The 20,870-nt window shown below is 51.7% G+C and overlaps 2 protein-coding genes across 3 annotated transcripts; both read left to right on the top strand.

Moving 5' to 3' along the window:
- Positions 1 to 10,075: 10,075 nt before the first annotated feature.
- ICAM1 (intercellular adhesion molecule 1) lies at positions 10,076 to 18,610 on the top strand. Of its 2 annotated transcripts, XM_054562060.1 has the most exons (7): positions 10,076 to 10,213; positions 11,901 to 12,161; positions 15,555 to 15,860; positions 16,224 to 16,511; positions 16,590 to 16,844; positions 17,016 to 17,264; positions 17,351 to 18,610. In XM_054562060.1, the coding sequence occupies exons 1-7, from the start codon at positions 10,156 to 10,158 to the stop codon at positions 17,518 to 17,520; spliced, it is 1,587 nt and encodes a 528-aa protein (XP_054418035.1). In that variant the 5' UTR covers positions 10,076 to 10,155; the 3' UTR covers positions 17,521 to 18,610. The 2 variants fall into 2 exon arrangements, with proteins under 2 accessions (XP_054418035.1, XP_054418037.1); XM_054562062.1 differs by lacking the exon at positions 16,590 to 16,844.
- A 552-nt stretch (positions 18,611 to 19,162) lies between these two features.
- Positions 19,163 to 20,260, top strand: ICAM4 (intercellular adhesion molecule 4 (Landsteiner-Wiener blood group)). Its single transcript, XM_054562047.1, has 3 exons — positions 19,163 to 19,559; positions 19,678 to 19,983; positions 20,128 to 20,260. The coding sequence occupies exons 1-3, from the start codon at positions 19,163 to 19,165 to the stop codon at positions 20,244 to 20,246; spliced, it is 822 nt and encodes a 273-aa protein (XP_054418022.1). The 3' UTR covers positions 20,247 to 20,260.
- Positions 20,261 to 20,870: the final 610 nt, after the last annotated feature.

Consider the following 20,870-nt stretch of genomic DNA (forward strand, 5'->3'; position numbering starts at 1 on the left):
CAGAACAGTTGTCTGTGTGTGTGCGCCCGGCCAGGCCAGGCAGCCCCAGTGAGCGCCTGTCCGCTGGGCTGTCCCTCACCAAAAACATCTTTGGAATGCCTCTCTTGGGAGTGACCAGAGCTTGAAACGCATTCTTTGAAAACCCTCACTGGACATACAATTTGATCCTTAAAGCACCAGATTTGACTAAGTTAAGAAATCACTTGGCCCCAGTGGTAAGGGATGCAGAGCCCGAGCAGGAGATGCTGCCTCCCAGTGCTGGCCAGCCCTGTGGGCCATCAAGGCCTAAAGTAAGACCCAGCTGTTGTCCTGATGGCGCCTAGCCTGGCCTAGATAGTCACAGCCGGAAGTCCTATGGCTCAATTGTTGGCGTCACAACCATCAGGAAATGGTAAGACTGACCCCTGCTCAACAGATTTTCAAAAAATGGCCCAGAACATGTTTTCCTGTACTGGAATCCCTCAGCCAGATCAGAATGGAAAAAGGCAACAGAAAGAGATCTGACATCTAGAACATACTTTTCAATAATTGAGTGTTGGGGGGAGTGAGTGCTCAAGCTGCCCCAGCAAAGTACCACAGATTGGGAAGAACTTCAACAACAAACATCAGCTCACTATTCTGGAGGCCAGAAGTCCAAGATCAAGCTGTCCTCAGTGTCCGCTGCTTCGGAGGCTATGTTGGAGAATCTGTCCCATACCGTGCCCCTGGTTTCTGGTGGTTTGCTGGCAATCTTTGGTGTCCCTTGGCTTGTAGACATGTCACCCCAATCTCTGCCTTCATCTTCAAATGGCATCCTTGTGTGTATGTGTGTGTCCAAATTTACTCTTTTTAAGAACAGCAGTCATGTTGGGTTAGGGCCCACCATAATGACCTCAACTTGATCATCTTCAAAGACTTTATTTCAAGGAAAGGTCACATTCACAGGTACTGAGAGTTACGAGTTTCTTCCTTCTCCTTTTTCTTTCCCTTTCCCTTTTCCTTTCCTCTCTCCTCCCCTCCCCCACTTCCCTCCCCTCCCCTCCCCTTCCCTTTCCTTCTTTCCGTCTTTTTTGCAGGGAGGAGAAACAGTCGAACTCGTGGCAGTACGTAAGGGGAAAGATGGAAGGAGAAGACCGGCTATGAGAACTGTGGAAGCTGGCATATGTGGCTTCATCATATGCAACAGCAAAGAGCTGTTGCCTATGGTTGAAAATCTCTATAATTAAAAGCCCTTACAAAAAGAGAGATGGGTGAAGACATTTTTTCAGGAGGAGCTGTTGCTGCCCTCTTGGGACAGAGGCTAACCCAGAGCCCAGAGAGGGAGGGGACTTTACAGCTTTAGAAAAGTGTCCTTTGTTACAGCCCCCAGGACCCAGGCTAGGAAAGCTGTGATCTGATTCCCAGGCCGCCCAGAGGGCAAGAGGTGGGCGGTTCTGATGGTGGAGCCAGAGGGTCTGCTTATTGGTGTTCAGTCGACCTGGAGGCCCCCCTGGAAGAGATGAGATGGTAGGACTTGATCCCAGGGCCTGGAGAAAGAGCCGCAACCCAGATCAGATGCCAGAATCCAGTGAAGGGGTCCCCAGGCAAGAGGCAGCCTCAGAGCTCCCTGTAACATGTATCCACCAAATCCACCAGGGGGTACCATTTTAACACACTGCTGCCTCAAGGGGCAAACCTATCAGCCGAGGAGGAACTGCCCTGTCCGGGCTCCTCTCCTCTCTGCGTCTGGGCAGGACGGACCCAAAGGCTGGTGAGAGGGGTCAAGGCAAACAGGAAGGAGGTCAATGGCAAAGGAACCAAACCCTTTTTTCCCATTGAGGCCGCCCGCCTAAAGAGGCCTGACCCAAGGCTCCCATCAGACACCAAGTCAAGTTTAGAGGTTGGAATGTAACGATGACCTGGGCCTGAGTCATGGGCAGAATTCTCAGCCAGGGTAGGGCAAGATTCCACTACCGAATAAAGCGATGAAGGGAAAAGCAAAGCTGTTCCGATGACACCCAAGCTTCATGAACTTCTGCTTTACACCCTAGGGTCACTAGGGGAGCTGCAATGCCAGTATGCACAAGCTCCATGGGAACCCAGAGGAGGAAGCACGTACTACTGCCTAGAAGTGCAAGGTGGGAGTCTCAGAACTGAGTCCTAAGGAAGCAGTAAATACTACCGTCTGTTCTCACTCTGCATGTGTCTTTGCCAAGCGCTGCACACAAATCATGTTACTGAAAGTTCACATCCACCCTTTGAGGTGTGTGTTATCATTCCGATTCTGCAGCTGCAGCTATTAAGGTGCAACCAAGGGAAGGTGACTTCCTTGAGGTTACAGCTTGTGACAAGCGCTCTCAGTGCTCTGACCAACCACATCCCCTTTGCACTTGCTGTCCCAGGCAAACCCCCAGCTTCCTGTACTGGGCTTGTCCGCAAGAATGTCAGAAGGACTGGGGAACCATAATGAGATACCACTTCCCACCCATTAGGACGGCAATATTAATAATAATAAAACATAAAATAAGTATTGGCAAGGATGTGGGAAAATGGGAATCCTTAAACCCTTGAACCCTTGTCCATTGCTGGTAGGAATATAAAAATGGTACAGCCACTGTGGGCAAGGAGCCTGGCAGTCCCTCAAAAAGTTAAATATGGGATTACCATGTGACCCAAAATTCCACTTCCAGGTATATGCCCAAAAGAACTGAAAACATGTTCACACAAAAACTTGTACCTGGGTGCTAAATACAGCATGATTCACAATACCCAAAAGGTGGAAACAACCCAAAGTTCTATTGACCAATGAATGGATGAACAAAATGTGATATATACATGCAATTGAATACCATTCAACTATAAACAGGATTGAAGTATTCCCAGAAAAATTGAAAACAGGGACTCCAACAAGTATTGTGTGCCCATGTTCACGGTAGCATTATTCACAATGAGCCAAAGGTGGAAAAAGCCTAAATGTCCATCTACAGATGAATAGATATACAGAATGTTATACTGAATGTATATCTTTACAACAGAATATTATTTGGCCAAAAAAAGGAAAAAATACTGATTCATGCTATGACATAGAGGAATCTTTATGGTCAATATTCTGAACTTAATATTGAGTGAAAGAAATCAGACACAAAAGATGACATATCACCCTGACCAGTGTGGCTCATTTGGTAGAGCATTATTCCACAAAGTGAAACGTCACCAATGCCTGGTCAGGGCACCTGTGTGGGTTGTGGGCTGGTCCCCGTTTTGGGTGCACACGAGAGGCAACTGATCGATGTTTCTCTCACACATAGATGTTTCTCCCTCTCCCTCCCCTATCTCTAAAAATAAATAAGTAAATAAACTAAATATTTTTTCTATGATATCAGAATCTCTGACATTCTGGTGTTTGTTTTTTTTTAAAGATTGTGTTTTTATTTACTTTAAGAGAAAGGGGAAGGAAGGGAGAAGGAAGGAGGAGAGAAACATCAATGTGCAAGAGAAATATCGATTGGTTGCCCCTGCAGTGTCCCCAGCTGGGGCCCTGGCCTGCAACCCAGGCAGGTGTCCTGACTGGGAATCAAACCGGTGACCTTTAAAGTTCACAGGCCAGCATGCAATCTGCTGAGTCACATCCACCAGGGAAAATAAATAAAATATTTTTTTAAAAAGACCACACATTGTTTAATTCCATTTATATGAAATGACCAGAATATGTAAATCTATAGGGAAAGAAAGTATATTAGTTGTTGCCAGGGGCTGGGGAGAGGAGGAATCAGGAGGTACTAGGTTTCTTCTCAGGGTAATGAAAATATTCTGGAAATTCTTTAAATATTCTTTTAAATATTCTTTAAATAGTGGTGACCATGGTACAACATAGTGAATATACTAGAAAACCCTTAAAAGATTAAAATGTGAATTTTATGTTATATGAATTTATTTCTCTCAATTTCATATAAATATGAAATTGGTGCAGCCATTATGGAAAGCAGTATGGGCGTTCCTTTAAAAATTAAAAATAGAAATACCATATGACCTAGCAGTTCTACTTTTTGGAGTTTTCTCAAGAAAACAATATCACTACCTGGAAAAGATACCTACATTATTTATAGTAGCCAAGACATGAAAACAGACTAAATGTCCAGGGATGGATGAATAGATAAAAAACATGTGGTTCATATAGACACAATGGAATGTTATTCAGCCATAAAAAAAAGGAACGTTTGCTATTTATGACAACATGGACGTGCCTTCAGGGAATTATGCTAAGTGAAGTAAGTCAGACAGGACAAATATTGTATGATTTCACTTGTATGTGGAATATTTTTTAAATATCTATTTTATTGATTATGCTATTACAGTTGTCCCATTTTTTCCTCCCCTTTATTCCCCTCCACACTGCACTGCTCCTCCCCCCAGCATTCCCCCCCTTAGTTCATGTCCATGGGTCGTATGTATAAGTTCTTTGGCTTCTTCATTTCCTATACTATTCTTAACCTCCCCCTGCCTATTTTGTACCTACTATTTATGCTGCTTATTCCTTGTACCATTTCCCCCATTCTTCCCCCTCCCCCTTCCCTCTGATCTCCATTTCTGTGATTCTGTTCCTGTTCTAGTTATTTGCTTAGTTTGCTTTTGTTTTGTTTTGTTTTAGGTTCATTTGTTGATAGTTGTGAGTTTGTTGTCATTTTACTGTTCATAATTTTTGATCTTCTTCTTTTTCTTTGATAAGGCCCTTTAACATTTCATATAATAAGGGCTTGATGATGAACTCCTTTAACTTGACCTTATCTGGGAAGCACTTTTTCTGCCCTTCCATCTAAATAATAGCTTTGCCGGACAGAGTCATCTTGGATGTAGGTCCTTATCTTTCATGACTTTGAATACTTCTTGCCAGCCCCTTCTTGCCTGCAAGGTTTCTTCTGAGAAATCAGCATATTGTCTTACGGGAACTCCTCTGTAAGTAACTGTTTCCTTTTCTCTGGCTACTTTTAATCTTTGATCTTGGATAATGTAATTATAATGTGCCTTGGTGTGTGCTTCCTTGGGTCCAGCTTCTTTGGGACTCTCTGAGCTTCCTGGATCTCCCGGAAGTCTATTTCCTTGGCCGGATAGGGGAAGTTCTCCTTCATTATTTTTTCAAATAAGTTTTCAATGTCTTGCTCTTCCTCTTCTCCTTCCGGCACCCCTATGGTTAGGATGTTGGAACATTTAAAGTTGTCCCAGAGGTTCCTAAACCTCTCCTCATTTTTTGGAATTCTTGTTTCTTCATTCTGTTCTGGTTGAATGTTTATCTCTTCCTTCTACTCCCAGTCGTCGATTTGAGTCCCGGTTTTCTTCCCTTTACTGTTGGATCCCTGTATATTTTTCTTTGTTTCACTTTGCATAGCCTTCACTTTTTCCTCCATTTTGCAACCATACTCAACCAATTCAGTGAGCATCCAGATTAGCAGTGTTTTGAAATGTGCATCTGATAGGTTGGCTATCTGTTCATCACTTAGTTCTGTTTTTGGAGCTTTGATCTGTTCTTTCATTTGGGCCATTTTTCTTTGTCTCAGCGCACCTGTTACATTGGGCGGGGCAGAGCCTTAGGTATTCGCTAGAGCAGGACCACTAAGGTCGCTGCGTTGTGACACTCTGTGTGGCAGAGGGATCTGAGAGCGAACACTGCCACTTGCTCAGCTCTCAGCCGGCTTTCAGTCACTTCCCCCACTACACACAAGCAAATTGGGCCCTTCTAGTGGTGATTCCCGGGTAGGTGGGTTTGTGTAGGTTCTAGGACCCCTTGGGTCTCTCCAATGGACTCTCCTGAGGCTGGGAGTTTCTCCTGCTGCCATAACCCCACAGGCTTTTCCCTTCAGAGGTTTCAAGGCTTTCTGGAACCCTGGATTGCCAGTCTGTCTCACTCCCCAGCTGTTTCTCATGGTTTATCTGCACACAAATGTGGGACCTCTGGGTCCGCCAGCCACCGCCTTGCCATGCGTCCCCTCTACCCTGGCTGCCTGTCTCTGTCCCTCCTACCAGTCTGGATGAGTGTTTCTTCTTTAGCTCCTTGGCTGTTGGACTTCCATACAGTTTGATTTTCTGGCAGTTCTGGTTATTTTTTGTTTTTAAATTTGTTGTCCTGCTATTGGTTACGTGAGGAGACAAAGTGTATCTACCTATGCTTCCATCTTGGTCAGAAGTCTGTATGTAAAATCTTTTAAAAAAACTTATAGTGCCCTGGCTGGTGTGTCTCAGTGGATTGAGCACCAGCCTGTGAACCAAAGGGTCGCTGGTTTGATTCCCAGTGAGGGTATGTGCCTGGGTTGCAGGCCAGGTCCCCAGCAGTGGGTGTGCGAGAGGCTACCACACATTGATGTTTCTCTCTCTTTCTCCCTCCCTTCTCCTCTTTCTGAAAATGAATAAAATCTTAAAAAGAAAACTTATAGAGACAGAGCACAGATTGGTGATTGCTAGAGATGGGGACAAGGGGGTGGGGAAATGGCTGAAAGAGGTCTAAAGGTATAAATTTCCAGTTATAAAATAAATGAGTGGTAGGGATATAATGTACAGCATGGTGAATTAAAAATTACATATAGGAAATACTGGGGAGATATACCCTGGAGCAGCCTTTACCTAATGAGGCACAGGACTGGTGGAGTCTACCCATCACTGAAAGTTCCCCATAAGGTGAGCTCCAGTTGCCCTCAAAGGGGAAGTCCCCTGAGGCTCACCTTTGCTGTCTCCCTTCCTGGTTCCCCATGCGCCAGGAGTTCCCTGGGATCACCTCCCAGACCACCTGCATGCCAATCTTATGAGTGAAATGCTCATAAGATTGTAAAAGTGGCGGAAAGGGAATTCTGGGCTGGAGGAACAGCATAAACAGAAGGCTCAGAGACAAGAGAAGTTCATTTACTCAATAAGACAGGTTCCCGGCCTTTCTGGAATTCATAGAAATGGAAGTCACAGACAATCAAATAAATCAAAGAATTTCAGCAGATGAATAAAGTTTCAGTAATGAACACATTAGGGCAAGGAACAGAGTGAACAGGGTGTGGCCCAGGATTAGGGTGGGGGCATTCAGGAAAGTTTTGGGAAGAGGCTCAGGCTGTAAGAAAGTAGGGGCAGGCCATGTCAGGGATGAGAAAAGAGCATTCTAGGCCGAGGTCACTGCCAGGTGACCATGCCAGAGCTCAGAGTGAGGGGAGAGCAAGTGTAATGCCATGGAGTCAGGCACAGATACCTCTGCCCTAGGCTAATTGCCTTGGCCTGCCTGAGACTGCTTGGCACCCTGGAGGAAGCCCTGCCTTTCCTAGAGGCTGCAGAAAAGGGATCAGTACCATGTGCTTCCCTTTCCCTTGAAAAAAGGCAAAAGGCGTAACCGATGTGACTCAGTGGGCTGGGCATCATTCTGTAAACTGAAGGGTTGCCTGTTTGATTCCCACGAAGGGCACAGGCCTGGGCTGTGGGCCAGGACCCCAGTTGGGGTGCGTGTGAGAGGCAACCAATCAATGTTTCTCTCTCACATCATTGTTTCTCTCCCTCTCTTTCTCCTTCCCTTCCTCTGAGACTGAGTAAATAAATACAATCTTTTAAAAACTAAAATGAAAATGAAAAAGAAAAGCCACCAAGGGAGCATAAGACGGGGAGGTACATTCTCCTTCTGCCAACCTGCCTCCCCCCACCCCCGCCGCTACCGGCCCATCCTCACTCAGGAAAGGGCGCGCCACCCTCCCAGAGTCTCAGAGCAGGACCCCAAAGAGTCATCCTTGACTCTGCCCTGCCCCAGCTAGCAAATCCAGTTGGCTCTGCTGCCGAAACAGACGCCAAATTCGACTCCTTCTCCAAAGCCACTGTCCAGTCCAGGTGCCGTCACTACTTGCTTGAGCTAGAGCAGTCACCTCCTCTCCCTTCTCTCTTCCACCCTGCCCTCCCACTCCCCAACTGGAGCTCCTATAGCCTCAGGAAGGTGCCTGCAAGTACCTAAGTCAGTGCTGGCCTGCTCCTCCTCTGCCCAGAACCCTCCATGGTCCCCACCTCACTGAGAGGAAAAGCCAAAGTCCCCCACCCCTCCCCAAGCACCTGCAAGCTCTACCCCAACCCCCTCCCTGCCTGCTCTCCCCCAGTTCCCCTCCTTCCTCACTGCGCCACATCTGACTCCTGACTGCTCCTTAAGGCAGCGCCTACCTCCGGGCTTTTGCAGTTCCGGTGTTCCCTGCCCCATATCCTACCTTCTTAATATTGTCACCGTTCCCCCCTCACCTCCCTCTGGCTTTTACTCAAATGTCACCTCAGTCTTCCCCAGAATACTCTATTTAAAAGTGCATTAATCCTCATATTTCCTCTCCCCTTCCCCACTCTATTTTTCTCCTTAGCACTAATAACAAGCTAACAATTCGTCTATTTTATTTTTGTCTCTTATCTGTCGCCCGCGACTAAGACCTTCTCAGCACGATGCAAAGTTTTTGTCTTGAGCACTGCGCAGTGGTGCAAGGAGAGAGGAAGAACCACACTTCCCTGGCTGCAGTGGGTACCTGGGCCGCACAGCGGAGCTATTGGCCCGAGTACTTCAATTCGAGGCCAAGGGACCTGGTGATAGGAGCCCGAGAAAAATCCACCGGAAAAATAACACGCCCCGCAGGATTTTCCCAGAGCCTCCGAGGGGCAGGGACGTCCCTACTCTGCACCTTTGCCCAGGCTTTTCTAGGGGGGAATTTAGCACCCTCTACACACACCCGCCTTCGGAAAAAAGATCCCCGTGGAAATTCCTAAAGAACCTTCGGGGCCAGGGGAGGGGCGCATTTCTGGATGAGAAGTGACTCGTAGCCCCATCCCCCGAGGAAGGGCGGGGGCTTCCCCGGGCCCCTAGCTTCCCCTTCTGCTTGGCGAACCCCTGGCCCCTCAGAGGTCTCCATGGCGATTGCAGCATGCGCCCCACAACAGGAAGCCTTGGGCGGCGCGACTTGGCGCCCTCGGAGACCCCAGAGCCTCCAGCCTCGACGCGGTGGATGACGAGTCTTGCGGTCACACGCCCGGGCTGTGACCTCGGGGATGGGGGGCGTGGGGGCGGCGAGTAGACGCGGCGGGCGCGGGGCTTTACAACGCCCTCATCGCCTTAATGGAACCAGCCCGGACAGAGCTCTGCACGCATTTAGTGCTAGCGTCCGGGGTTCGAGTTTTGGGGTTCACGTTTCGAGAGCCGCGCGTGTGGGCGGGCGTTTGACTGCCCCCTCTCCCCGCCCCACTTCGAAGAGTAGGACCTGCCTCAGTTTCCCTTGGAAAGGCAAGAAGAGCTCAAGCGCCTACCCTCCCCCCTCTAGGTCTGCTGCCTGTTTCCTCGCGGAGCCTGGGAAGGCAGCGGGGAGCTCGCCGCGTTAGCCCCACTAGGCTTCCTTCCCCTTTCTGGAAACTGCAAAGACGCCCCCGCGACCACGACCGAAGAGGGAAGCGAGGCCTCGGGAGCTGGGGCGGCCATCGGCGCGGGGACGACAAGGATCTCGGGATGTCACGACGCCCGCCTGTTACCCAGGCAGCGCCTGGGGGTGTCTGGGGCTGCTCCGACTCTTCTTGGGGAAACCTCGGTGCCAGCTGGGCTGGGACAAGCCCCTTGGACAGGGGCGGGGATGGGGGCACACTTGATGGAATTTGTCCCTTGAGGGTTCCCGCGCCCCTACCGCAGCGAGGGATCATCCACTTGGTTCAAGAGGCCTGCAGGAGCTGGGGCGTCAAATTCTCCCACAGCTCAGAGCTTCAGTTTACCCCTCTCTGGAATGGGCACAGTAACAGTCTCTCGCGTTCTAGGGTAGTTGTAAGCACTTGGCCCAGCGTAAACGCAGAGTGAAGATTGACCCGGCCCAAAAACCAGCCCCCTGGATCCGGAGGTGCCCCGAATCACTGTCCCCGCTTGTGACCTCATTCATTGCTTCAATTTGGAAATTCCGGCGCCCAAACGGCTGCTGCGACTACCGGCTAGCTGGGGGGCAAAGACGCTGGGGCGAGGCACCTCCCCAATCAGGAAATGCCAGAGCCCTAGTTCGATTGGGGAAGGCGTGAGGTTTCCGGGAAGTCAGCACCGCCCCCCGACCCCACATGGGCTGCTCTATAAAAGGACCGGTGCTGTCCTGGCTCCCAGTCCGCCGCAGCAAACTGACCTCCTCCCCTGCCCGTTACTAGTCTCTATCTGCGTACTAGTCTCTATCTGCGTACGTCGCTCTGGCGCCCATGGCCACCCGATCTCTGCTGCCAGCGCTCCTGGTCCTGCTCGGGGCTCTGCTCCCAGGTAAGTCGAGGATGGGGGGATGTCGTCGGGCCAGCGCCCTGGGCGCAGTGGCGGGACCGGCTCCCGGCGGCTGGGGACAAGGTCATTTGTATTTAAGTAGCTGTTCAGCTGAAGTTCGGGCTACAGCCACTCACTGAAAGGCAGCCGCCAGACCCTGGCCAGGTAGCTCACTTAGGTAGAGTATCTTTCCAAATTCCCCAAGGTTGCAGGTCGCAAGCCCGGTTAGGGCACATACAAGAATCAATCAACGGATGCATAAAAATGTGGAACAACAAATCAATGTTTCTCTCTGTCTCTGTCTCTATGTCTCTCTCTCTCATTAGTATATTAAAAAAAAAAAAAAAAGGCAGCCTGTACGGGTTTGAATCTCAGCTGTAAAATGGAAAAAATAATGTAATTGCGGCCACCTTGCCTTGGTTGTGTCCTGATCCAGCACAGCACCTGGCTCCAAGAGGCAGCCTGGTGGTATGAGATTGGTTACTCTGAGCACACTGGGGACCCCCACGCCTGAAGCACATTTTGTTCCTCCTTTGCTACCCTGGGGGAAGTCCAGACCTGCTTCTGCTCAGGGGAATTCCAGGCCTGACTTGCCCAAGGACCAGAGGCAGAGAAGTGAGATTCCCCAGCAGGCTTCCACCAGCTCCAGCCTGGAGGGAGGGAGGAAGGGGGATGGGAGTCTCAAAGGTGGTCAGGGTTGGGGAGCAGGGGAGTGGGAGATGGAGACCATGGTTACCAGCTCCACAGAATGTTCTAATGCAGTCTGAAGTCCAGCTTCTCCCACTTTCTGGCCAAGTAACTTCCCCTCTTCAGGCCTCACCACCTCCCTCTGTGAAACGGGAATGATCCCAGAACCACCATGGAGAACTGTTTTCACGTCCCCCCACCCCCGATGAAGTGGGCCCAAAGCAGGACTCTGTGGGGGTAGGGCAGGACAGAGGGGCTTATACAGACATTTTTCAGTTTCGGAGGCACCAAGGTCTGAGGGAGCTAACACAATCCTGTGTCTTAACTGGGGCTGCTTGCTCCTTGCCCTGTCCTAGGGGTTACTTTCATTATCAGGGTTGGGGGGGACTATACTCTCCCGCCTTACTGACGGGCACATTGAGGCCAAAGAGGAGAGAGCACTTGTCAAACGGAGTGAGGAACCAGCCTGATCAGAACCCGTGTGTCCCCCGAGGCCTGGTTCCCCCATGTGACTTCGTGGGAGTGAGAACACTGGTGCCCTGTTCCTCCTCTGCTGAAATCCTCCCGTGGCTCCCCATTGCCCTCAGAATGAAAAACACATCCTTGGCAAGGCTTTCATGTATGGCCTGCATGATCTCCCTGACCTCATTTCCCCCAGCTCTTCCCCTTGCTGACTTGGCTCCAGCTACCCTGCCCCAGGACCTTTGCACTTGGAACTCATTTCCCTTGTCTCTGGATGGCCCTTCTCGTTTTTCATACCTCTGCTCGCACAATACTCTGTCACCAAGTCACTGTCTGTTCTTCCGCCCAGTTTTGTTTTTGTCAGAATTCTTAACATCTGTTATTAATTATCTTGTTTGCTTATGAATTTTTCTCTCTCCCACACTAACAGCAGAGAGTTTGTCTTTGTTCAAGGCTGTGCTCCAGCACAGGCTGAGTACCCGGGAATGTCGATGACCCCAATTCGTAATGCTTTAAGCTCCTCTTCACACTTTTGTTCCAGGATCTGGAGGTGCCGGAACATCAGTGCAACCCCCAGAAGCCACCATACCCCGAGGAGGCTCTGTGGTGGTGACCTGCTCTGCCACCTGTGATCAAAATGCCACCTTGGGCCTGGAGACTCCATTGACTAAGAAGCAAATCAACCAAGGGCAAAACTGGGTGACCTATGAACTTAGTGGCATACAAGAAAACAGCACTCCACTATGCTTCTCAAACTGCGGCGCTCGCCAGACCCAGGCTTCAGTGTCCCTTACTGTGTACTGTGAGTGGCTGGGCCCAGGGGCGCACAGGGCATGCTGGCGGGGCGGGGCGGGGAGCGGGGGGGTGAGGGAGGGTGTCACTGAGGATCCGGTGGGCACCTCCTCAGAAAGCCTCCTTGTCCTTTAAAACCCGTCCTTGAACTTCCTTGGGTGCAGTTAGAGTATCAACAACCATTCAGCATATACAAGAATGCTGGCTCTCTAGGCTTCTGACAAGGCCCTAGATCTGACTTTAAAAAAACGAAAACAAAAACAGATGCAAATTAAAACTAGCCCTGAAGTGGCTTTTTTCATATATTGACCACAATGAAAAGAATCGGGTGCTGACAAGACTGCAGGGCAGCAGGCTGTCCTGGGGCGTTGCTGACAGCGTGGGAGCATAAAGAAGCGCAACTCCCGGTGGGGAAGGTGGCCTCAGTTCCACAGGTGACACAGGCACGTGTCCTGTGATGCAGAAACTCTGCTTCTGGGAGTGGGGCTTACATGTGGCCCCCCCGACAGGGGAACTGAGACGGGGGTGGGATTATTTACCGCAGCATTATTTGAAAGGACAAAAGTTTGCAAGCCACGCAAATGTTAGGGGCTGGGAGAGAAACCGTGGTCTGACCATACTGTGGAGTAGTATGCACCTGTGTACAAGAATGAGGGAGCTCCTTGTGTCCCAAAAGAGAGTGTGCTCTAAGGATCTAAACAGGTCAAGTTCAAAAGAAGTAAGTTATGCCCAGAATGAGTGGCACACCATCCTAGGTATGAAGGAGTGGCTGGAGTGCGTAAAGGAGGCTGTGTTTACTGAAAGAAAGGACCATATTAGTGGCGGGGCGGCGGGGTGCTCTAGGAGAGGGCAGGGGTGAGTTTTTTCTCTCCTTGTGCCTTTTTTTTTTTTAACCTTTGGGCATTTTGAACTGTGAGAATGAGCTGCTGTGACTGTAGGCAATAAATAACATTCAAATTAGAACAAAATAAACCAAAAAGGAGACAAGCAAGGAAGGAAACTGGCCTGCTGGCTTTAAGACTAGACAGCCTTGGGTTCCAGTCCCAACATGGCCCTTACTGACTGGGTGACTGTGGGGGACATGGCTTCTTGATTGACTTTCACATGAAGCCTCCTGGGACAGGTATAATGACACAGTGAGGCATGAAGGACATTCCATCTCTTCATGGTATCTGAGCAAGGAAGCCTTTGGGCAAATATGAGCTTTGCTTCTGATTTCGAGCATGTTTGAGCAGGTGCTGACCAGGTGAGGGAAGTCCCCAAGTATCCCCGTGCCCTCTGAAAACCCCAGAGAAACTTCCTGGAAGACCCTTCCGCAGCTCGGCCTGACAGCTGAAAGCCAGTGCTTCAGGCGTGAGCCCTGGCTCTACCGCTTTCTCGCTCTGTGACTCTGGGCACCGGACTTTGCCCTAGTTTCCACCTCTGTGAAATGGAGCAGATAGCCGGCATGCGGTGGCAGGGGTGTCATCGAGGAGAGACTGGCTCGGTCCTGCCCTACCGTCAGTGTGAAGATGAGGGGCACCCCTGAGTGGCTAAGCTTTCTCTAAAAAGGCTGGGGTGGTCACTCCTGCGGGAGGTGACCCCTCATTGGGCCTTCAGAGTGCACAGGAGTTGGTAGGCAGGCGTTCTGGGCGGAGAGCACAGCGGGGGCGCAGGCCTGCAGTAGGGAAATATGCCCCTCTGTGGTTGGGAGGGCAGGAGGGGCTGAACATCAGCAGACAGGTGAGGCTGCAGCTTAGGTTGGCAGGTCCTCAAATGCCAGGCTGAGGAATTGGGACCTTCTCCTCAGGGCCACAGGGAGCCACACTTCAAAGGTGTGTGAGCAGGTCAGGGATCCAGAGAGCAGAAAGCTAGACTTACGGGAAGCCAGAGAATGGTTGGAAGAGGGCGTGGCCTAGGCCATGTGCGTTGTGGGCAGTGGCTGCATACAGGGAGAGAAGGGCAGACAAATATTTGAAGATCAGAGTGACCAGGACTTGGTGAGGGACAGAAGGGGAGGGGTCAGGGAGAGGTACAGGCAAGGCAGACTTCTTCCTTCAGTCTGGCTCTCAGGGCGAACAGTTGGGCTTGAAGATGTGGGCGCTGAGGTTCAAGGAGGCCTCTAGCTCTGCGAGCTGGAGTTTGCAGCAGATGCCTAATTGTCAGAGCTGGATGACTGAGGGTTTTCTCGGCCTTTTTATTTTTTTAATAGCTTTGAAGTGTGCATGCAATTCAGTGAATTTTAGTGTCTCAAGTTGTACAACCATCACCACAATCTAATTTTAGAACATTTTCATTACCCTGAAAGGAAACCCTATGCTCATTTTCATTGACTCTCTTGACCTCTTAAGTGGATTAATTATAATCCTACCTCCAATAGGGCCACTTCCCAGCTCAGGAAACTGAGGTTAAGCTTCTGCAGCCCTGAGGGCTAGAATTATTCCAGAAGCAAAGTCATTCACCCACAGTCCAAAGCAAAGAAGCAGAAAAACTAAGAACCAAACCCAAGCCCCTGACATTTTAACTGCATTGCTGAGTGACATTTCAGGGCCTCTTGAGAAGGGAACGGCGACCCGGAGCCCTCAAGACCCCTTCCTGGGGAGCCTGGGAGTGGGGACGCGGCTCAGTACTCAGTCACAGCTCACCAGGGCTCTACTATAAAATTTCGCTGGCAGTCCAGGCTCAGAATTCTGTTACCTGGTTCAGACTGGAAACCCTGGCCTGCGAAAACTGAGCCCACAGGCTGTGTTTTCAGGGGCTATTCAGAGGTGTATTTTGAGTGTCTGTGGGTTCTTACGTTTTTAACATTTTGGGGGATCACACAGTGCATTCGGAAACTCCCTTCTCTTAAAAGCAGACTCCTGAAAGGCCTTGAATCAGCGTGTATGGTTCAACCTTATTCTTTCTATAAATATAGAGTGCCTACTGTGTGCCGGCAGCGTGATGGGGACAAAGCAGACAAAGATCCCTGTCTCCTGATGTTGCTCGGGGGAAAATTGAGGAGAAACAAGTTCACTGAGTAGATGATCCTGTATGTCAGAGGGTGGGGAGTGCTACAGAGAAAAATGAGGCCAAGATAGGGGAAGGGGGCGCAGGGGTCTTTTTAGCCATCTATAGTGGACTGGGCAGCTGAAATTCACTGTGTGCAATTTCACCAGACACCTGGTGATAGGCTCTGAGTTTCTTTTCCACTTTTCACTCTTAGATGCTGCAGTAAATAAAGAATTGTTTTGCCCCTTGACAACCACTTGGGGACTTCTCACCAGTTTCCTCTGACATTCTTAACATTCCTGTATGGCTTAGGTGGTTTAGGGTATGTTTCCAGGAGTGATAAGGCTTCCCTGGCCCAGATTTGGTGCCCCAGCGCTCCCTGCTGGTGGGTGTCCTGTACAGCTCACAGGACCCTCCCTCTCCTCTCCACCAGGGTTCCCAGTGAGTGTGGAGCTAGCGCCCCTGCCCCAGTGGCACCCTGTGGGTGAAAACCTGACCCTGCACTGCCAGGTGGAGGGAGGCGCACCCCGGTCCCACCTCTCCGTGATGCTGCTTCAAGGGGAGAAGGTGCTGGCCCAGCAGCCTGCGGTGGGGGAGCCCGCTGAGGTCACTGCCACAGTGCTGGCAGGCAGAGACGACCATGGCACCAATTTCTCTTGCCGCACGGAACTGGACCTTCGGACCCAAGGGCTGGGACTGTTCCAGAACAGATCAATCCCCAGGAAGCTCCAAACCTTCGGTAAGGCATTGGGGAGTCTGTAAGAGGATGGGTTCAGGTGGGGTTCCTGCTTGGGGTGTGGGGTTCCTGGTAAGGAGGACGCTCCTGGCTATAAGGGTACTGAGAAGGTATTGACCTAGATTGCAAAGGTTTCTGGGAAGACCATGTTCTTGGCCACTGGGGTGAGGTGTTGGGGATGGGGTGCCTTGGCCACAGAATCTTCTGAGGAGGTTGTGACCCAGGGTAAGGGATGCCAAGTGTCCTGGGTGAGAGATGACCAAGGTCACAGAATCTTCCAGGAAGAGGAGTTCCAGGTGTTGGAATGAAAATGCTACAGGAAAAGGCTTCATTCCTGCTCTGTTCACACCTACCCTCTCTGGTCAGTCCTCCCAAAGATCGGCCCACGCCTTGCTACTCCTCGGATCATGGAAGTGGGCACACACTGGCCCGTGAACTGCTCCCTGGATGGGCTGTTTCCCGTCTCAGAGGCCCAGGTCCACTTGGCACTGGAGGACCAGAGGCTGGAACCCACAGTCAAATACAGCAAGGACACCCTCTGGGCCACTGCCTGGGCCAAGGTGAATGCAGGGGAGGAAGGCGCCCAGCAGCTCAGGTGTACAGTGATGCTGGGAAACCAGAGTCAGAGGACTGCGGAGAAGGTGACCGTCTACAGTAAGTAGAGACCAGGGTGGGGCTTCCGAGGGGTGGAGCCAGGGCTGGGGCGGGGCTCACTGTGTGCCCCTCCTCCAGGCTTCCCAGCTCCCAACCTGACCCTGAGCGAGTTGGTGGTCCCAGAGGGGACTGTGGTGACAGTGGAGTGCAAGGCCCATCCTAGAGCCGTGGTGACACTGAGTGGGGCCCCAGTTGGGACTCCAGGCCCGCGTGCCCAGTTCATGCTGAATGCCAGTGCCGAGGACAACGGGCGTAGCTTCTTATGCTCTGCTGTCCTGAAGGTCGACGGGACAAAGCTGCACAAGAACGAGACCCAGGAGCTCACTGTCTTGTGTGAGTTGGGCTGCGGGAAAATGACCCCTAACCTCCAAGGCCCAGCCCCGGGGACCCCACGAGCTCCTGTTCTCCAGGGCCTACCACATCCGCACCCTGGGTTCCCTACCTAAGTCCTCCAGTCCTTGTGGTGAGGGGTATCCTGGCCCTCATCTTACTATGTTTCTCCAGATGGCCCCCGACTAGACGAGAGTGATTGCCCAGGAAACTGGACTGTGCAGGAAGGCTCCCAGCAGACCCTGAAGTGCCAGGCCTGGGGGAACCCAGTCCCCAAGGTGAACTGTCACCGGATCGACGATGGGGCTTCACTGCCGATTGGGGTCCTGAGGCCTGTCATGCGGAATATTTCTGGCACCTACAAATGTCGGGCCATCAGCCCTCGCGGGGAGGTCACTCGTGAAGTGGTCGTGAATGTGAACTGTGAGTGTTCCAGTGTTTGGGGCTGGGCAGAGTAGGGGCAGTGAGCCTGGCTCAACCCTCACCTCCTCCTGTTGTTCTGTCTACAGACCACCACCAGAATAACATAGTTGTCATCGTTTTGGTGGCAGCTGCAGTCATCTTGGCCACTGTGGGCACAGCTGCTTACTTCTATAACCGCCAGCGGAAAATCCGGGAATACAAGCTACGGAAGGCCCAGGAAACGTATAATAACATGAAGCTGAACACATCACCCTGAGCCTGCCCCTGGACAGGACCTCCACCAGTGGCAGCAACGCTACATTGAACAGTGGTGGACATTCAGCTGCCATTCAGCTGCACCTACCTTCCTGGGACGCGAGAGGACAGGATAGAGACCTCAGTCAGAATACAGACAGCATTTAGAGTCATGGCACCTGCACACTCAGGACTCCCAGGACTCATAGCCACAGGACTGAGCCAGGACGCCAGGGCAAGGCTAAGGGCATGACTGTTGGGGTGTCAAAGGTGACCTGGTCCGAGAGGTGTGATGGAGACATATACCTCAAACATGGGGACACTCGTCTGAAAAACATTGAAATTCATCCTCGACTGCATGTTCTGAGGCCCTACGATCCTAAGAGCGAAGTGGCCCTGCCCAGTCACAGGCAGCATGGAAACACAAAGTTCTCACCCTTTGTCAGGCAGTGCTGCCTACTGACTGGTCCTAGCTCTTGATGATGACATATTTATTCATTTGTTATTTTACCAGATATTTATTAGTGCCTTTTATGTGGGGTGGAATGATAAACAAGACACACAGAAGTTCCTGCCCTCAGGAACCTCTTGGTCTAATCTCACTCAGGGTTGTCGGGTACAGTTGTGTTGGCTATGCACTGCACAAGAGTGCCTTGCAGAAAAGATCAAGTTGGGTGGAAGTTCCCACTCCATTGGCCAAACTGCTTTCCTCCAGAAGGGGACCAGCAAGTCAGCAAGGTTTAGCTGGTGACATGCCCGGGAACAGCCCACGGAGCTCTTAACCCCCAGCACTGGTGCTGACCTTTCCCTCCCTCCACCCAGATGCATCTCTCCTAGTGCTCACAGTGATGCTCAGGGGCATGCCTCAATGTGAGCGCCCACTCCCTCTCAGCTAAACCGTGGGGCCCAGCCCTGGCCGGGTAGCTCAGTTGATTAGAGTATCATCCTGAAATGCCAACGTTGTAGGTTTTGTCCCTTGACAGGACACATACTAGAATCAACCAGTGAATGCATAAATAAGTGGAACAACAAATTAATGTTTCTCTCTCTCTCTCCCCCTTCTTCTTTCTCTCTAAAATCAATAAAATAAACAATGTGTTCCCTTGAAAGTATGCCCAACCCGTGTGCGCCTGCTTTGTCCTACCTGTGTCCATCTCAATGGGACAATGTTAAGAACAGAACTCTGGCAGCTCCAAACTCCTGAGGGTCCTGCAGGCAGTGGGGAGGACTGACTCCCAGCGCTGGAAGCCTCTCCCCTGTGCTAATAAAGCTTTATCATTGGGCTCAGCCTTGTGTGAGTTAAGGGAAGGTGCCGCGTCTAGCTGGAGCCCTTTCTTGTTGCCCTACCACAGCCCTGTCCAACTTCGTCCCCCAAGAAAAGTCTGCTGTTCAAGACCCAACTCTGGGCTTATTAGGAACTTTTGAGACCCCAGGGAAAATTATAGACCCCTCTCTGGGAAAAACGCGAGAACGTTTGGTTTATAATGGGGTCTGGAATCCCATTCTTGAGTAGAAGGTGGCGGGGTACATATGACAGGGCTCCCGTCCCTCTAGGAGCCTCTGTCTCTCCGGGTGTGGCTGAGGAGGCGGGGTTGTGGGCTTCCTTATCTACCCAGCCAGCTTTGGCTTCCTGGCGCGGGGTCCCTCAGTACGGGCTCCTTGCCATGGAGTTCCTGCTCCTCTTCTCGCTGCTTGTTTTGCTGGCGGCAACCTACTTGGGAGGCGGGAGCGCGCGGAGGCCCCAAAGCGCGCGGTCTCAAAGCCCCGGAGGAGGCAGCTCCCCTGCTCCCTCAGAGACCACAGCGCCGTTCTGGGTGAGCATAAGCCCCAAGGTGATGGCCGTGGCGCCAGGGAATTCAGTGTGGCTAAACTGCAGCAGCAGCTGCCCGCTGCTGGAGAATTCCACCCTCCATACTGGACTGCAGCGCGGCCAGAAGCTCAGCGGACCCAGCTGGGTCTCCTTCCAGCTGCTGGATGTAAGGACCTGGAGCTCCGACGTGCACTGCTTCCTCACCTGCGCCGGAGTAACGCGGGGGGCCACGGCCAAGATCAACGCCTACAGTGAGGGATATGGGTTCAGGCCTTGCTGGGGACAAGGGAGGGGGACAGAAATGGGGCTATTGATAGTCGCGCTAGGGGGCGCCCGCGGACCTTGCTCAAAGATCCACTCTTGCTTTAGAAGGGCCGCACAGCGTGATCCTGGAGCCTCCGGTCTTAGAGGGCAGTAAGCACACTTTGCGTTGCCACGTGACGCACGTGTTCCCCGTGGGCTTCCTGGTGGTAACTCTGCGGCACGGCGGCCGGGTCATCTACTCAGAGAGCCTGGAGCGCTTCACAGGTCTGGATCTGGCCAACGTGACACTGACTTACGCGTTCCGGGCTAGGCCCGATGACCTCGGGCAGCTCGTGACCTGCCACGCGCACCTCAATCTCGACGGCCTGGTGGTCCGCAGCAGCTCAGCACCCATGGCGCCGGCATTTCTGGGTGAGGCGCCCTTGGAATCCGGGGGACTTGAGGAGGGGTGGGGAAGCGCTATGACCCCAGGAGGGTGCGTTGGCTGAGCTTGAGCTCCTTGTGGGTCGCCACGCCTGTAAGTGCTCCATTCTAATTCTCACCTCCTGCCCCCAGATTGGAGCTCTGAGTCCAAAGCCTTGGTTTCCACCTCGATCGCAGCACTTGTGGGGATTCTTCTCGCCGTGGGGGCGGCCTGCCTGCGAAAGTACCTACTGATGCAGTCCCGGGCTTAGAGGGGGTGGTCCGTGCCGGTGGAGCTGGAGAGCAAAAAGGAATCTGGAACAATTTGGAGGCCTCTGCCTAGATCAATAAAGAACTCCTCAGCCAGCTTGTCCCATGGCCTGAAGGTCCCCCATTAATGAACCGCATCCTGGAAGTGGTCTTTTTAAGCCTTGTCACAAGGCTTAAAAAGTGATTGTCACAATCACTTTCTCCAAGTGTCTCGTCTCCCTGAAGGTACCCGAGGCTTTCTCCTGTTGGTCCACCTGGCCTCCCCAGTCCCTGCGCATTTCCAGCCGGTGTAGTAAACACCTCTCCTGTGGGCCTATCAGTGTGGTGCAGATGGGCAAAGCCTGGGCGTCTACACACCGTATGGTTTTTGCTGACTGGCTGCGCCACTAACAAGCTGCAGCTCTGATTGGGTGTTACGCTTCCTTTCCCTCCACCTCCTTTTCAGTCTTGATCTTGCACTCTCCCGGAGGACAAGGGTGGATCTAGAACTGATTCCCATAGTTCACTAGTTAGTGCTGGGGACAAGAGCTCAAATGGTTGGGGTCCCATGGACAAATTGAGGGACGTGGATACGCAGAAAATGTACCCATGCGTTGACTGCAGGGAAGGGACGATGAGATGGCCCA

The sequence above is a fragment of the Pteronotus mesoamericanus genome, unplaced genomic scaffold (assembly GCF_021234165.1).
Source record: "Pteronotus mesoamericanus isolate MK-2021 breed Mesoamerican mustached bat unplaced genomic scaffold, CSHL_Meso_final scaffold_636, whole genome shotgun sequence".
Lineage (NCBI taxonomy): Eukaryota > Metazoa > Chordata > Mammalia > Chiroptera > Mormoopidae > Pteronotus > Pteronotus mesoamericanus.

What these genes read in the sequence shown, in the direction of transcription:
- ICAM1 (XM_054562060.1), top strand. Translation starts at nt 10,156, where the DNA reads ATGGCCACCCGATCTCTGCTGCCAGCGCTCCTGGTCCTGCTCGGGGCT. An exon ending in GGAGAAGGTGACCGTCTACA is followed by an intron (nt 16,512 to 16,589) that starts GTAAGTAGAGAC and finishes CCCCTCCTCCAG; the next exon opens with GCTTCCCAGCTCCCAACCTG. An exon ending in CCAGGAGCTCACTGTCTTGT is followed by an intron (nt 16,845 to 17,015) that starts GTGAGTTGGGCT and finishes ATGTTTCTCCAG; the next exon opens with ATGGCCCCCGACTAGACGAG.
- ICAM4 (XM_054562047.1), top strand. Translation starts at nt 19,163, where the DNA reads ATGGAGTTCCTGCTCCTCTTCTCGCTGCTTGTTTTGCTGGCGGCAACC. An exon ending in GGCCAAGATCAACGCCTACA is followed by an intron (nt 19,560 to 19,677) that starts GTGAGGGATATG and finishes CTCTTGCTTTAG; the next exon opens with AAGGGCCGCACAGCGTGATC. An exon ending in CATGGCGCCGGCATTTCTGG is followed by an intron (nt 19,984 to 20,127) that starts GTGAGGCGCCCT and finishes TCCTGCCCCCAG; the next exon opens with ATTGGAGCTCTGAGTCCAAA.